Raw genomic sequence first — 15,536 nt, forward strand, 5'->3', positions numbered from 1 at the left:
TCCATCGCATATTGCATTCAATGGTTCTTAATTACTGTCGCAGTTTGATGTACATATACGTTTGTTTCTACGCTCTACAACTATTTATTCAGTCAATGACATATCAGTGTAAAGGTATAAAAAGAAAATGTTGTGAGTCATATGAACTCCACAGAAAGTAACACTTAAAGTTGCATCGAACTGGTTTGCATTTTCAGTTATGTATGTTTTATCTGATATGCCTCATTAAAACTAACTAATTTTCGCGAGCGATTTATTTTTGCGACTTTGGCGAATAGAAAAATAACGCGAATATAAATCGTCGTGAAAATGTAAACCTTGACCTTTCCTTAATTAACTACATCTAGTAAATTTGAAAATTGCGATCTCAAATCGCCGCGAAAAAAAGTATCCGCGAAAACGAGTGTACCTTATCGTCGGCTTTAAAATGCTGCGACATGGAAAAACAGAACGGAAGTGGCAGTTTATTAATCCATTCATCATTACTTACAAAAAAGCATAGTTCTTAGAGTTCTTGCAGTTACTGACAGATAGTTAAAAGCCAATAACAACTGATTAATACCAAAAACAATATATAGGTATCAATAGACAGATGTACTGTGAAAGTACATATGCCGAAGCGGAACCAAGCTTTTCTAAACGGGCTTCCGAACAAGAATAAAGAGTAACATCACAACAATACAGAACTTCGAGGAAAATTCAAGACTGAAAGTCTCTAATCAAATGGCAAAATAAAAAGCTCCAACACATCAAGCGAATGAATAATAACTGTCATATTTCTGACTTGGTACAGGAATTTTCTTATGTAGAAAATGGTTATTTAAACCCGGTTTTATAGCTACCTGTAACTCTCACTTGCGTGACATTCGCATACGATTCCATTATAATGACAAAGATGGGTGAACAAAACAAAAAGAGATAATAGGTAAAAATGTCAAATATTGTGTCATAATCTTAATCACTATAAGACAAACAAATATTTAAAAAAGAAACACAAAGAGGGTTCAACCATTTTTCTCCATTCATAAGCATGTATTGTTAAAAACTAAAGAGAGGGTTTAACCCCTAGACCCTCCATTTTTCTTGATCTGCCACTGATATATGTAAAACAATAATATTTAGTAGTTTTGTTTGTATTGATCATCGTTCATAAACAATGCACAAACTTCAAAATTTGAAAAGGAAACATTACAAAATTTTAAAGAAGTAAACATGCTATGAGTATTTCTCTCATAATGATGTTGACACTCTACTTGTTTGGTAAAATTAGTTTTAGTAGGAAGTGAGCTCTTGTGATTAACGATTCTTTCTCATGATTTGGACTGTTTTATGTGGGATTCTCGTGGGATTTTTGTCTGATGCTTGGTCCGTTTCTGTGTGTGTTACATTTTAGTGTTGTTCTCCTCTTATATTTAATGCGTTTCCCTCGGTTTTAGTTTGTTACCCCGATTTTGTTTTTTGTCCATGGATTTATGAGTTTTGAACAGCGGTATACTACTGTTGTCTTTATTTATGGACTTTCCTGTTTTGATTTAGCCTTGGAGTTCGGTATTTTTTATAAAAACAAATTTTATTTTTTTTATTTTACATTTATAATGATTTTTAACCTTTTCTATTCTACAAATCATTAATTTGAAATACATCATTGAATCAACTGAAATTAAAAGTCAACAATTGATAATCGATTAAATTATTGAATTAGATTAAATATGATTTCATTGTATATTTTAGAATAAGATTAAAATTTTTGAAACATTTGATCATCACATAAAAAAGCTATTCTGAGCAAAATATTGTGTTTATAATATTTTAAATATAAAAATGTTATTTATAAGAAATTTGAAAAGGAGCAGTGTAATATTTGAACACCAGGATTGTTTTAAGCATGTATTATAGACATTTTTTTCCGCCCATAGGTCTAGCAATTTGTGAAGTGTTTTTCAAAAAAGATTTGATCCAAACCTTTTCAATTCAATTTCTTTAAAAACAATTACAGAAATGCGTATGATTTTGTGTACCACTTTAAAGATAAATGTCAACAAAAGTATCACTATTCTGGATTGAAATTCTCTTTTAGATAAAGTTTTGTGACATTTCCACCCTGTCTTTTTGCAATATTTTTGAATTAATAAATGCTGATTGTTGCCAAAAGAGATATTTTATTTCACAAGTATTTTACTATTGGACATCAAATCTTATGAAGAAACCCATTCTCATAGATATACACATGCATTAAACAAATATGAGTCCTTTCTTGTTTGACAGGAAGGGAAAGAGAATGTTTAATTATTATGAGTGTCAATTTGAAGTGTTTTTCCTAACTGTGTATTGCTACCACAGTCATATAAAAAACCAAATATCGAATGACTAAACTAGTGCAAATGTAAGGCCTCAGAACACAATTATTCTTCCCCTTGGCTACATAGCATTTTTTAGTTAAAGTCAAATTGAATTAAAAAATTTGCACCGCCACAAACATGAAATAAATTTAACTGCTTATAGACCATTATTATTCTAATAAAATATGCTTGTCCCAGTACAATCCATCAGTGCTTTTTCTTTTGAGGGCCCTATTAGCATGCCAATGGTAGGATTTGAATCTTGAATAAATGACGAAGGCTGATTTCTACCCTACTTTCATTTTGGCCAAATCACTACTTTCACTTTCAACAATCATTTTTTTCCACATGTTTTACTTATTTCAATATATATGCAACTGATAGGACCACTCAGATAGTAAACATTTCAAAGAAAACAGTAGACAGATTACTTGGGAAGAAATACCCCATATAATAATTGGGAACTATATTCCTAGACCACGGACAAAGGGAATTAATTGTGATCTGAAGCCTATTAGACCTCAAAAAATTAAAGTATCCATATGAAACTTTACAGTTACTTAGCATTATATCTTAGTAGTATAAATGCCAAATTTTATCACATTCTGACAAATATTAAAAAAGTTTGGAATGTTTTTATATTAGTATATATGTCTGCGGAACATGCTATTTGCAAAGTTTTAAGAATTCAGTCAAAATTTTATTCAGAAAATATTTTTTTGGTATTGTTTTCCTAAAATAAGCCTTGATCCAGTTAACATAACTTGTATTTAGTTGAAATGAGACAACTGCTAAAGCAAACTGCCACTTATATGCCATTATTTTTCATATCTATATCTCTATGTTTATTAAATCAGAATTGGTCAGTATGATAAAGGTACAGACATAAAAAGCATAATTGTGGATGAATAAACACTGAAAATTGATTTATTCCCTTCATTCTATCCCACCTGTTGGTTATTTACTTCTAAACAACTAAAAGTAATTTAGACTTGACACTTTTAAATTTTTGAAAACATTTTATTTTTCATTATTTTTAAATGTCTTTGTATGTCATGTTATGTCCCAGGATCAACTCAGTTTTGTAAAACCTTATTAAATTGCATTTATAAGGTACCCTCATGATTTAATGAAGTAACATGGTACATTCTCACAATTGTATTCCTTTAATTTTCATTAGAAATCATGTAAACTTTAAAAAATGCCAATATCTGCCTCATATGCCTAAATATGGTAAAAATGTCTTATTTTGATAGACTTTGTGTAATTTCTGTTTTCTTTCTTGAAAAGTAATCAGACAAAGATCATGTTGTTACTTGTTAGACCCTTTATTTACAATATATGTGTTTTGTCCAAACTCATCTCCTAGGCCTCAGAACACAATTATTCTTCCCCTTGGCTACAATGCATTTTTTAGTTAAAGTCAAATTGAATTAAAAAATTTGCACCGCCACAAACATGAAATAAATTTAACTGCTTATAGACCATTATTATTCTAATAAAATATGCTTGTCCCAGTACAATCCATCAGTGCGTTTTCTTTTGAGGGCCCTATTAGCATGCCAATGGTAGGATTTGAATCTTGAATAAATTACGAAGGCTGATTTCTACCCTACTTTCATTTTGGCCAAATCACTACTTTCACTTTCAACAATCATTTTTTTCCACATGTTTTACTTATTTCAATATATATGCAACTGATAGGACCACTCAAATAGTAAACATTTCAAAGAAAACAGTAGACAGATTACTTGGGAAGAAATACCCCATATAATAATTGGGAACTATATTCCTAGACCACGAACAAAGGGAATTAATTGTGATCTGAGGCCTGTAAACCAATATATGTTTATCACGTAGGCTCAAATCACACGTAGTGATTATTGTTTAAATGCCAGTTACATGGTGGACGTTTCGTCTCCGAGGATATCACCATCCCAGTAGTCAACACTTCTGTGTTGACATGAATATCAATAATGTGGTTATTTTTATAAATTTCCTCTTTACAAAACTTTGAAACTGAGGATTTTCTTATCCCAGGCATAGATTACCTTAGCCGCATTTGGCACATTTTTTTCGAATTTTGGATCCTCAATGCTCTTCAATTTTGTACTTGTTTGGCTTTATAAATATTTTGATATGAACGTCACTGATGAGTCTTATGTAGACACAACGCGCGTCTGGCGTACTAATTATAATTAAAGTACCTTTGATAACTATTTACACCACTGGGTCAATGTCACTGCTGGTGGACGTTTCGTCCCCGAGGGTATCACCAGCCTAGTAGTCAACACTTCGGTGTTGACATGAATATCAATAATGTGGTCATTTTTATAAATTTCCTGTTTACAAAACTTTGAATTTTTCGAAAAACTATTTTCTTATCCCAGGCATAGATTATCTTAGCTATTTTTGGCACAACTTCTTTGGAATTTTGGATCCTCAATGCTCTTCCACTTTGTAATTGTTTTGCTTTATAAATATTTTGATATGAGCGTCACTGATGAGTCTTATGTAGACGAATCGCGCGTTACTAAATTATAATCCTGGTACCTTTGATAACTAATTATATAAGTTGCCATATACAAAGGGTAATATCTAGAAGTAACTTCTGTAGTGTATTGTGGTCTCTCAACACGTTTATATTTACATTTGTTCTATTTTGTTTTGTGCTTACACAACCAAAGTTTCATAATTCCAATTTGGCAGATAAACGTATATATGTGCCTGTCCTTAAAGTCAGAAGAAACCTCAAATCAAAAAAAATAATGCATATGTTTTTTTATAACTCAATGGATAGTTTTCATTATAAAACTTAGGTACATATACTTTTTTCTGAGGAAAATTCCTTAATTTATTCATATTTAGAAGAAGTTTACTTTATTTTAAGCAATCCCCCCCCCGACATATTTTCCGTATGCAAAGTGACCTCAGTATGACCCATCTCGTAAAAATCCGGTGATCACAAAAACGCAGGGATGTCCTAAAAATAAACTATTATCTGAATTTACATAATAAAGACGTGCTCAATTTCCATGTTTTTTTGTTGATTTTTTGTAGATTGTTGACAAACAGGTGACAATCGTTAGACTTTGGCTTCAAAACACGAACTTTAATAACCTTTAATTACAAAACTGACCGATTGAAAAAAAAAATGACAATATACGAAATTTACACACAAAAAAAAAGATCAATTCGTACACAGAAGACTAAGTTTATGATGTTTGTATGCATTGGTTCAAGAATTGGAAGAACATTATTTTTCACCGGTCACTCGTTTCTTCTGACTTTAAGTCAGGAGCCTGTAAATCAGTGGTTGTCGTTTGTTTATGTGTTCTGTATTTGTTTTTCGTTAATTTTGTACATAAATAAGGTAGTTAGTTTTCTTGTTTGAATTATTTTACATTGTCATTTCGGGGCCTTTTATGGCTGACTATTCGATATGGACTTTGCTCATTGTTGAATGCTGTACGGTGACCTATAGTTGTTAATTTCTGTTACATTTTGGTTTCTTGTGGAGAGTTGTCTCTTTGGCAATCATACCACACCTTTTTTTATATATAATTATCAAAAGTATATGGCCTAGAATTTGACAAGTCAGACTTACGTTTCTGCTGTTAAATACTCGTCAGTGATCACAAGAAAAAGTTAATCAGGTCAGATAAAGATTGAAGCTGAAGAGCATGGAGGACCCAAAATTTCGAAACGTTTTGTTAAATACAGCTAAGATAGTCTATTCCTGTGATAAAATTTATAATTATGACTATGTCAATGATAGATTAAGTCAACACAGAAATGCAAACTACTGGGCTGGTGAAACTCTTGGGATATAAACCTCAATCGGCAGTGTCTTTGATTCAGTATTGAATAAACTCATCATATTACAAAGACTATACATATATACTATAGACGTTCGTTTCGTCTTTAAAAGACTCGTAAGTGAAGATCAAATATAAAAAAGATTAAAATGTTCAAGTAAAGAACGAGGCTGGAAAGCATTGAGGAACGAAAGGTATTGTCATACAATGCTAATGCAATATATTCCTTTTGTAGAAAAATCCTATTTTTTCGAGAGAAAAAAGTCTACGTTTTGTAAAGAGTTAACTTATTATTTTAACCATATTATTTATAAATCATGTCAACACAGAGGAGTTGACTACTGGACCTGCGAAGTTCGTTTTATTTCAGTGTTGAGTGTCATAGAAACCAAAATGGTCATACATGTAAAATCTCGTATAATCTGGAACTAAACTGAGCTGGTCTGGAAGTGTAGGCAGCTCATGTCCGGTCGCTTCTACATATCAATAAAATACTGAACTAATAAGGACGTTTTGAATAGTTGATGTCTGTTGCTGTTTATCATATTTGTTTTTTGTCTGTTGTCTTATAAATAAATCCTACCATTGATTTTCCCATTTGAATTGTTTAATTAATTTTTCGAGTCGTGTCTTTTATAGTTTTCTATATGGTATGGATTGTTTTTATTGTTCAATGCTTATGATGAGTGATTATATACCTTAACAAATGAAATTTTTGCTACAGGTATATAAATCGCAAGTCTCTCCTCTTGTTGGCTGCATGATACATGCAACACAATTTCACTTATTTTTGGACAATGAACACATTGCTCCCTTTAATAATAACAAGCTGCTAGTACCATTATAATAAAATCATTCGTTAATGAAACAAACAACTTCAAGGCATTGCCACTCTTCACAAATCAACACTTTTTATATAGTCGTTGATCCACCCTTAATTTTCTATACAACTCCATATCATCTTATTTTACGTTCAATATCCTTCGACAAAGACCTTTTTGGTCCAAATATTCATCTTAATGTTAAACCTTTCACATTTGATTGTTTGTGAGATTTTTTCTCCTGTTAAATTTGGTTATTTTCAAATTATGAATATTTGTTCTCTATTTGTCACATAAACTACTGAACACTATTCAAATTAGTAGGTTTTTTTAATGCACAAAGACATACCTGATAAGTGGTTGAAGGCACAACCTGAGGTTATATGGACTTGCGGTCTTTATTGGCTTGTTTTATTTATTTTTTAAAATAAGGATATATAATATGATGACATTTTTAGAGATTATAATTCAAATAACAGAAAGATTATATAATAATTGATCTTATGGTATTAAGTACTCCCAATGTTTAATCCAACCATTTGTTCAGATAGTGTCCACAGTTTATTTGAGATTTCGTCGTCTAATGCTTCTTTTGAAGGCGTTTTCTCTGCACAATCACTGCAAATAAAAAAAGTTTCCTTCGCTCATCTTGTTGTATATTACATTATAAATCTTTATAAAATCAGTGTATGCTAAAAAATATCTTTGGTTTGTTGGTATCATTGCTTCTGGTGAAGTTAGTTTAGTGAATCAATTACAACTTAATAAAGAAGAATAATAGCGTAAAAGTAATGATTTAAGCATCTTCATTTTCTTTAGGTGATCACCTATCTATTTTTGGTGTGGGTTATAAATAAACTCATCATAGATACCAGGATTGAAATTGTGTACGCAAGATATAACGTATACAAAAGTCTTATCAGTAACGCTCGCATCAAACAGGTTGAACTAGCCAAAGAAATTACGAAGTTGAAGAACATAAAGGACCCAAAGTTCCTAAACGTTTTGCCGAATACAACTGAGGTAATCTATTCCTTGGTTAGTATCATTAGTATTTCGAAACATTTAAAGTTTTTTTAAACAGTTTATTCATCATTCTGACCATATCAATGATAATTTATGTCAACACATAAGTGCTGATTACTTAGTTGATGATACCATCAATGTGATAACTCAACCAGCAGTAGTATTGACCAAGTGGTTGTTAATAAACTCATCATAGACAGCCTGATTGATATGTTGTATTTCGTTGTGTATGTTTCGTTTTTGGCTACGATCAAATCCAGAACATGGCTTCAAACGCATCAAATTAGGTCCGAGTGTTCTTTTATCATTGCCTTGTATTTAAAAAAGTAATGTATAATAATAATAACTGTATAATTACACTGTATCTTTGAAAGCATCTGACATAGATTTTTACTGGAAACAATACAAATTATCTCTTACACTATCAACAGTAACAACAATCTTTATTGTGTTGAGACATATAGTGGAAGGTGTTTTTTCTTTTCTGCAACTTGCAGATATTTTTGTAAGTTTTTTCGTTTATTTAGGTGATGGGCGATACGATGTGCAAGTATCTAAACTTATTACAAACATTTTTTTCATGATCTCAGATCTTAAGACACGAGGAGAGTAGTTTGATCCGAATATTTACAATTGCGATATTTCTCCTTGTTTTACTGTTTTCGACAGAGTCGACAGATTTTGCATGTGATTGACACATGCATTGAAAGAAAGGCTTACCCTTCTAATTGGTGACCTCCTGTTTGAGAGTTATTACGATTCTCTCCTGTCTTTTCGTTTGTTTGGTGAATTCTTAATGGATTTAGTAAATATGAACACCGAAAACTGCTATTGCCTCTTACTTACGTTGTGATTTGTTATATATACCTTTTTGCTATATTGTTATATTTCAATATAATATCCTATTTTTCATTAACTATTGACAAACCTGTAATATTTTCCTGATTCACTAGTCAATTTTTCATCAACAGCACAATATATTGTTGTTTGTGCTCCTTCCTCTGGTGTTTTTACAATATATTGTCCTATCTTAAAAAATATCCTCAGTATTATACTTTCTTTCTCCCAATGTCGTTTCAACTCGGTGTCAATCAAACCTGGATGCAGTGAATATGTTGTGACACCAGTCCCTGGAAAAAATCAGAGCATCATCCTCACATTATGACGATGTGGTAAGATAGGTGAGTTTTTTAAGTCATTCATGAGTGTGTTTGTTATTTAAGTCATATTGTGAACCAATAAAAGAGTCTATCATTGTCTCCCAATTCTTTTTTTTTTCGTTGAATGCTATTGGATTTCTTTTAAAAGATTTTTTTTTCGCTATCAAATTTTCCCATCTTTTTCTGAGTTAAGTGAGACGTCAATTTTCACCGATTAAGAACACATATTTGTTAAGTGGCCAGATTAAGCCTGTTTCTGGGTTCGGGATTTTCTCGCTGTGTTGAAGATCCATTAATGGCCTTGAGCTGTTTTATGCTTTTTGGTAGGGTTGTTGTCTCTTTGACTCATTTCTTATTTTGATTCTCAATTTTTTTCAATGTTTCTTTTATAGCTTTCAGTACGGTATCGATCATTGTCCCTTCTTGGGAATGGTACACCTATATTTATTAATGTTCTCTTTCTCGTTTTGGTCTTTTAAGTAGACAGTTGTATTATAACAATCACGTTTCATCCACTAACTTTAATATAGATATATAGTCTTTGAAAATTAAAGAGCATTATATCGTTTTCCAATAAAATGGTTTGATCGGTGGATTTTATGCGACTGTCATGCAAGTAAGAGGTTTAGCAAGCTATAAAGCCAGGTTTAATCCACAATTGCCTGTACCAAGTCAGAAAAATGACAGTTGTTATCCATTCGTTTGATGATTTTAGCTTTTGCTTTGTTCATATGATTGGTGTCCAAAAATCACAAACACTCCTGCTTTGCTAAAAAGTATTCATTTCATATTGAAAATCCCACTCAAATGAACATTACAATCTATTTGTGGTATAGATAAAAATAAATAAAAAAAATGTCAAATGCACCACGCTAAAAATCAACAAGTAACATGTTGATTAACACCAATTCGATAGTTTTATTTTCACACAAATATTTGCTTTAGGATACAAACCTTCAAGTCTCTTTGCTAATTCTCTTGAGAAAAGAACATTGGCAAGTTTGCTCTGAGAATAACTTGTTCCAGGGTCGTATGATTTTTCACTGTATATGTCATCAAAGTTTATTGTACCTCCTGAAATAAAATATATAACTGCGATTATTTTTGACAAAAATTACATGGTTTTCATACTGATCCAACGTATTGATATAACGACTGTATTAGTATTATATTTCAAACATACAACACTCTTTAACATATTAGCACAGCTAGTAATTCATAGAACAAGCACCTTAAAAATCATTGAGTGATGTTTTTACTTTCAAAATAGAACATTTAAACCAGCTAAACTGTTAAATGATTAAATAGTATAATTCTTGGAGTCCTTTTTTATACGAAAAGAAAACATGATATACCATGCGATAGACGTAACAAAAGACCTGGAAACTCTAATAATCATAAATATTAACATAGATTGTATGTAGAGAATCTTCTGTTTGGATCTGATGATTTCATGATGAAATCAAATAAATAGTCTGAAATGAAAAGATAAATGACTAAATTTAAAGCTTCTTCTAAGGCATCGAGTGAAGATATTTGTCCAAGTGATACGGTTAAATCGTTTAATTTAAAACGAGATGCTTGCTTACTGATTGTGATAATTTATTGCTTTTTTATTAGATTAAAACAATAACAATATAAATACAATAGTATCAGATATCAAAGATCAACACTTACTTTCATGGGCCAATGAAGATACTGTTAATATACGACTAGGAGCTGATTTCTTTATCAAATCAAGTAGTAAGTTAGTCAGGAGAAAATGTCCTAAGTGGTTGACTCCAAACTGCATCTCAAAACCATTTTCTGTCTTCCAGTAAGGGCATCTCATTATTCCTAGACATCAAGTTATTATTACAAATGTAAAATTCAACTATATTTAAGAGAAAAAAATATTGTGTGAATGAAGAAGAAGAAGCTTTATTTTATTCCCATCAAAGAGCTCACAAGGAGAATAATATAATATCATTATAATATTATTCTTTTACAAATATAATAAACAATACAGTATACATAGTTCCAAACACAAATAAGAAACAACAGTTTTCATATATATTCGTATATATATATATATAGGAGTATATATAAAACCTTCGTCTCAAGCACACCTCTAGAAAGTACCCCAAAAAAAGTTCTGTGAGTAGGCTAAATATATCTAGCTGAACTGCAGGAGACACCAAGGGACGGTGATATATGGCATGGTGGGTGCATATTAAAATGTGTATCGGGACATTAATGATATGGTAAGATATTGTAAGAAATTGCACATTACTGGTATGTCATCCTTGTGCCTGGTGCAGAGGAGTCAGTATTATTTAAAGTGACACAACTGAAAGATGCACCAAGGGACACATATTACGAAAAAGATCAAATATTACCAGTTAAATAAAAAATATCACAAAAAATAGAACTTAAAGATAATACGATGTGTCCTGTATATCGCCGAAGTTTACATCCGAGTGTTATTTCTTAAAAATGAAAGATGGGTACATTGTGTTATATAAACATGATAAAGGTTTATAAGTAAAAATAAAAACAATTCAGGTATAAGCGGCTGTATTAGTTGACTATCTGTTTATTTATCATTGTCAATATTGTAGGGTATTCCTTCTTTTTATTAGAATAGACGCATATTTTCATATAGATTAAAAGGGAACTCTTCTACATATTGTTACACAAATGTGTGTTACTTTGTTTAATTAAACATAATACTTTATATCCCATTAGATCAGTTTTCATAAAGTTTAGATTATTGGCTGTAATGTGTTGTCTCTTCCTGTGTAGATAGTTGAACAACAATGTGTTTAAATGTGTACACTTACAGAGGACGTCTATTCACAAATATGAATACGATGTAACATCTGTAATAAAATATCAATGACAAAGTCAATCCTTTTCATGTAAGCGCTGAATAGATTAAAATAAATAATATTTTACTTGTATTAACTGTCATCAAAACTTCTGTTGTAATTTGTATTTTAATTTGTCACTATATTATATACTTGCAACAATTAAAATATACATATATATATTATATATATATATATGAGTGTATGCTATTTTTTACCGTTTGTCACAAACATGTTTAATTTGTTTATTTATTTTTTTCTGTCTATGAAGAAATAACATAAAAAAATTTGGTGCACACTGAATGACGCGCGTAGTGGGTTATTTAACAGTGTGCACCACATTTTTAATGTTATTTCGAATAGACAGAATAAATATTACAGTCATTTCTTATAATTTAATTCTAAATTCCATTTTAAACCGTAGAAAACCATGAAAAAAACGTTGATGACGTCACGGTCACATGACTAAATTATGTCTATGGGCTGATAACAAAATAACGTCAGCCAATCAGAAGACGCGTTACATCCAAAATTAAATTATATAACAATAATGATTAGTATTACTATTTTTTGCTCGATCTCTCAAACTCAAAGAGAGGGGAAAAGTTTTTCTTGCTCCAATATACGATGTCATGTACACTTCAAGGAAAGTTAGCAATTTATTGTCTTCGAAAACAATTGAAATTTATTTCCATTATATTTAGATACCTCTATTTCTCTAATTCTTCGTCAATTTATCCCTTTCTGCACCCATTGTATAAAAAATGTAATCAACGTGTGGTTCATTTGATCTCAGTACTTCATTTGTTAAAATCCGATTATGACGTCGAATTTTCTTGCTTTCCTCTGAATTTCCTATTGTGACGGCATGAAAAAAGGCGACCATGCCTGATGACGTCACATAGAAAGAACACATATTTTTGCAGATCATTCGAAAAGAAGGAATAAGTTTGCCTGCATAATGTTAGAAAATCATTAAAGAAACAGATTCCACCACCAAATCTCGTGTTATACGATATTTATCCACTCTCGACAGTTAAATTTTAATATTTAAAACGCTCGGGCAAGCCTCGCGTTTTAAATTTGAAAATTTAACTGTCTCGAGTGTATAAATATCGTATTACACTAGATGCAGTGGTAGAATCTATATGTATCTCACCTGCATTATTTATTAAGATGTCTAATCTATTTTCATTCGCATTAACGTCTCCAGCAAATAACTTGATAGATTTCAGTGAGGCCAAATCTAGTTGTTTTATTATAATGTTTGCATTGCCAGTTCTGTTCTTGATGTCTTCGGCTGCTGTTTTTGCTTTGTCTAGATCACGACAAGCAAGTATTACTCTAGCACCTAAAATTCAACAGCTTCCTTAGTACGTATTTAAAAATACGCTATTAAAAGTATGTAGTATGTTATATTATCAGAAAACAGTAACATCATTATCGTATGCCTTCTCCACTTATAGCAAGAAATTGGTTATTTTGTACGATTTTTTCTGTCGAGTAGCCTGCATAATCTGTAAACCCAATTTGAAAAGCAGCGTGGGAACCACTTCAGAATTGAAAATGTCAATATAATATATTCAATTATAAGTGATCTTGTGTCATAATTGTGACTGGAAGGGGTTTCAGGAAGAACGTTGTGGTCTTCTTCGGAGAAGGGTCAAGTTATAGTACAGTAAATGGGTGATGTTTCATACTTTTATACGAATTAACAAACGGCTTTAGAATGTTCAACAAAAAATGTCCGTTTCGTGAATTTGAAATTTTTAAAGACCGACTTTTTATTTGATGTATCAACCAATTTGTTCTTGTTAATGTTGTTAATGTTTTCTTTATGGTTTACAAGGGCTTCCTTTGGCTAAAAATATAACTAAAATACAACAAAGCCGGTGGGCATGAATATAGTTAGTGTATGGAGATTCATACGTATAGCAACAATTACATATTGATTTTTAAAAAACAATCAATTTTTGAATAAAGAGAAAGGCGTTAATCTTTGAAAATGATTTTAACATTGTTTCGAATATATCATAACGGTGAAGCAAGACACTTTTGTAAATCAATATTGAGGATCTTATAATCTAGCTTATAATATGGTATTAATTAAAGCAAGTGCAGTATTGGAAATTACCCCTTTTAGCCAAATCCATGGCTGTTTCTTTGCCAATGCCTGTATTAGCTCCAGTAATGAGTACGGTCTTTCCATCTAATCTGGTGGTGGTATTGTTGTACCTTACACCTGCCATGTGCCGTCTTAGACATGCTAAACCCACCGCTTCAATATATAATAACGTACAATGTATGTTCTATTTCACTCTGAAAAACAGACTCTGCATGGAACCTTACAGTTAGCTTCCGAAAATGTAAGTTTGTCTCACTATACAAATCATTGGTTTGTCATATATATATTTGAAAGGATGTTGGATGAAATTGGTAAATGGGATTAACTTATAACACATGTACTAACATGAATAAACTACACACAATTAAAAGTCCATGTGTTTATCACTAAGTTAAAATGTTAAAGTCTTAGTAAATTGCTTCATTTCCGTATTCATATTTTTAATAATCATGTGATAATATACTAGGCTACTACTAAAATAAACAGATCAATAACTTTTAAACAGTTAAAGATGGTTCAAATTAACAACAGTCTCACACATGCAAAAAAAAAGTCAATTATGACTAGTAGCTGTATATAATGTTAGCAATCATTATTTGTAACACTAATTAGTACATACCAATAAGAACAACTGATACAACGGTTATTTTGAAAATCATGCTGATATAATTGTACGATGCCCACACAAAGTAAAGAGTTATCTTTTTATTTATTTTTAAAATACCGGTAATCCATGTATGGCACGCAAAAATCACACTAGTCAGATTATTTTAAACGAATTTAAATACAGAATAAGGCCTTTTAATCACTCTGATAGATCATACGATATCACAAATAACTTTTGATATTATAATAGTATCAAGCAAAATTATCATAGTATTATGCGGACCAGCATGTAGTAATTCTAATTCATGGCCAAAAACTAATACATTAGTCAAAAACGGTATCATTTCAAAATATGTTTTTCACTATTTTACTTTCATTAACGATTCCTTTTCACTTTCATTAATGATTGAACAAAAAAAAAATCATATATTAGATTTTTTGTATATCTCGTAGCTAATTCCCCTTTAATATTGTGAATAATAACTAATAACAACTGTATTCACAAATACGAAATAAGATGTGATTTATTTTTACAAATCAACAGCAGTCATATAAGGGAAACACACTCAAGACTATCTTACTTTTATCAGAGACATATAATACAATTGTATTATATGTCTCTGCTTTTATCGAAGAATGTTACTATTTTGTGGCTATGAACTAAAAAAAAAAAAAAAATCTGTGACTCGATTTTCCGTCTTTTCCTTTTCTGGGAGGTCTTGAAAATAGCTGTCGTCTCTGAATTTTCTTTCTTTTTCTTGAGATAAAACTTATGATTTAAAATAATGATAA

The 15,536-nt window shown here is 30.9% G+C and overlaps 1 protein-coding gene across 1 annotated transcript; it reads right to left on the reverse strand.

Moving 5' to 3' along the window:
- Positions 1 to 7,414: 7,414 nt before the first annotated feature.
- Positions 7,415 to 14,869, reverse strand: LOC139481052 (retinol dehydrogenase 11-like). Its single transcript, XM_071264106.1, has 7 exons — positions 14,758 to 14,869; positions 14,148 to 14,291; positions 13,173 to 13,364; positions 10,842 to 11,000; positions 10,119 to 10,238; positions 8,933 to 9,134; positions 7,415 to 7,596 (listed from the first exon to the last, which is right to left on the reverse strand). Exons 1-7 carry the CDS (start codon positions 14,795 to 14,797, stop codon positions 7,488 to 7,490), a joined length of 966 nt encoding a protein of 321 aa, XP_071120207.1. The 5' UTR covers positions 14,798 to 14,869; the 3' UTR covers positions 7,415 to 7,487.
- Positions 14,870 to 15,536: the final 667 nt, after the last annotated feature.

The sequence above is a fragment of the Mytilus edulis genome, chromosome 7 (genome assembly GCF_963676685.1).
Source record: "Mytilus edulis chromosome 7, xbMytEdul2.2, whole genome shotgun sequence".
Taxonomy (NCBI): Eukaryota; Metazoa; Mollusca; class Bivalvia; order Mytilida; family Mytilidae; genus Mytilus; species Mytilus edulis.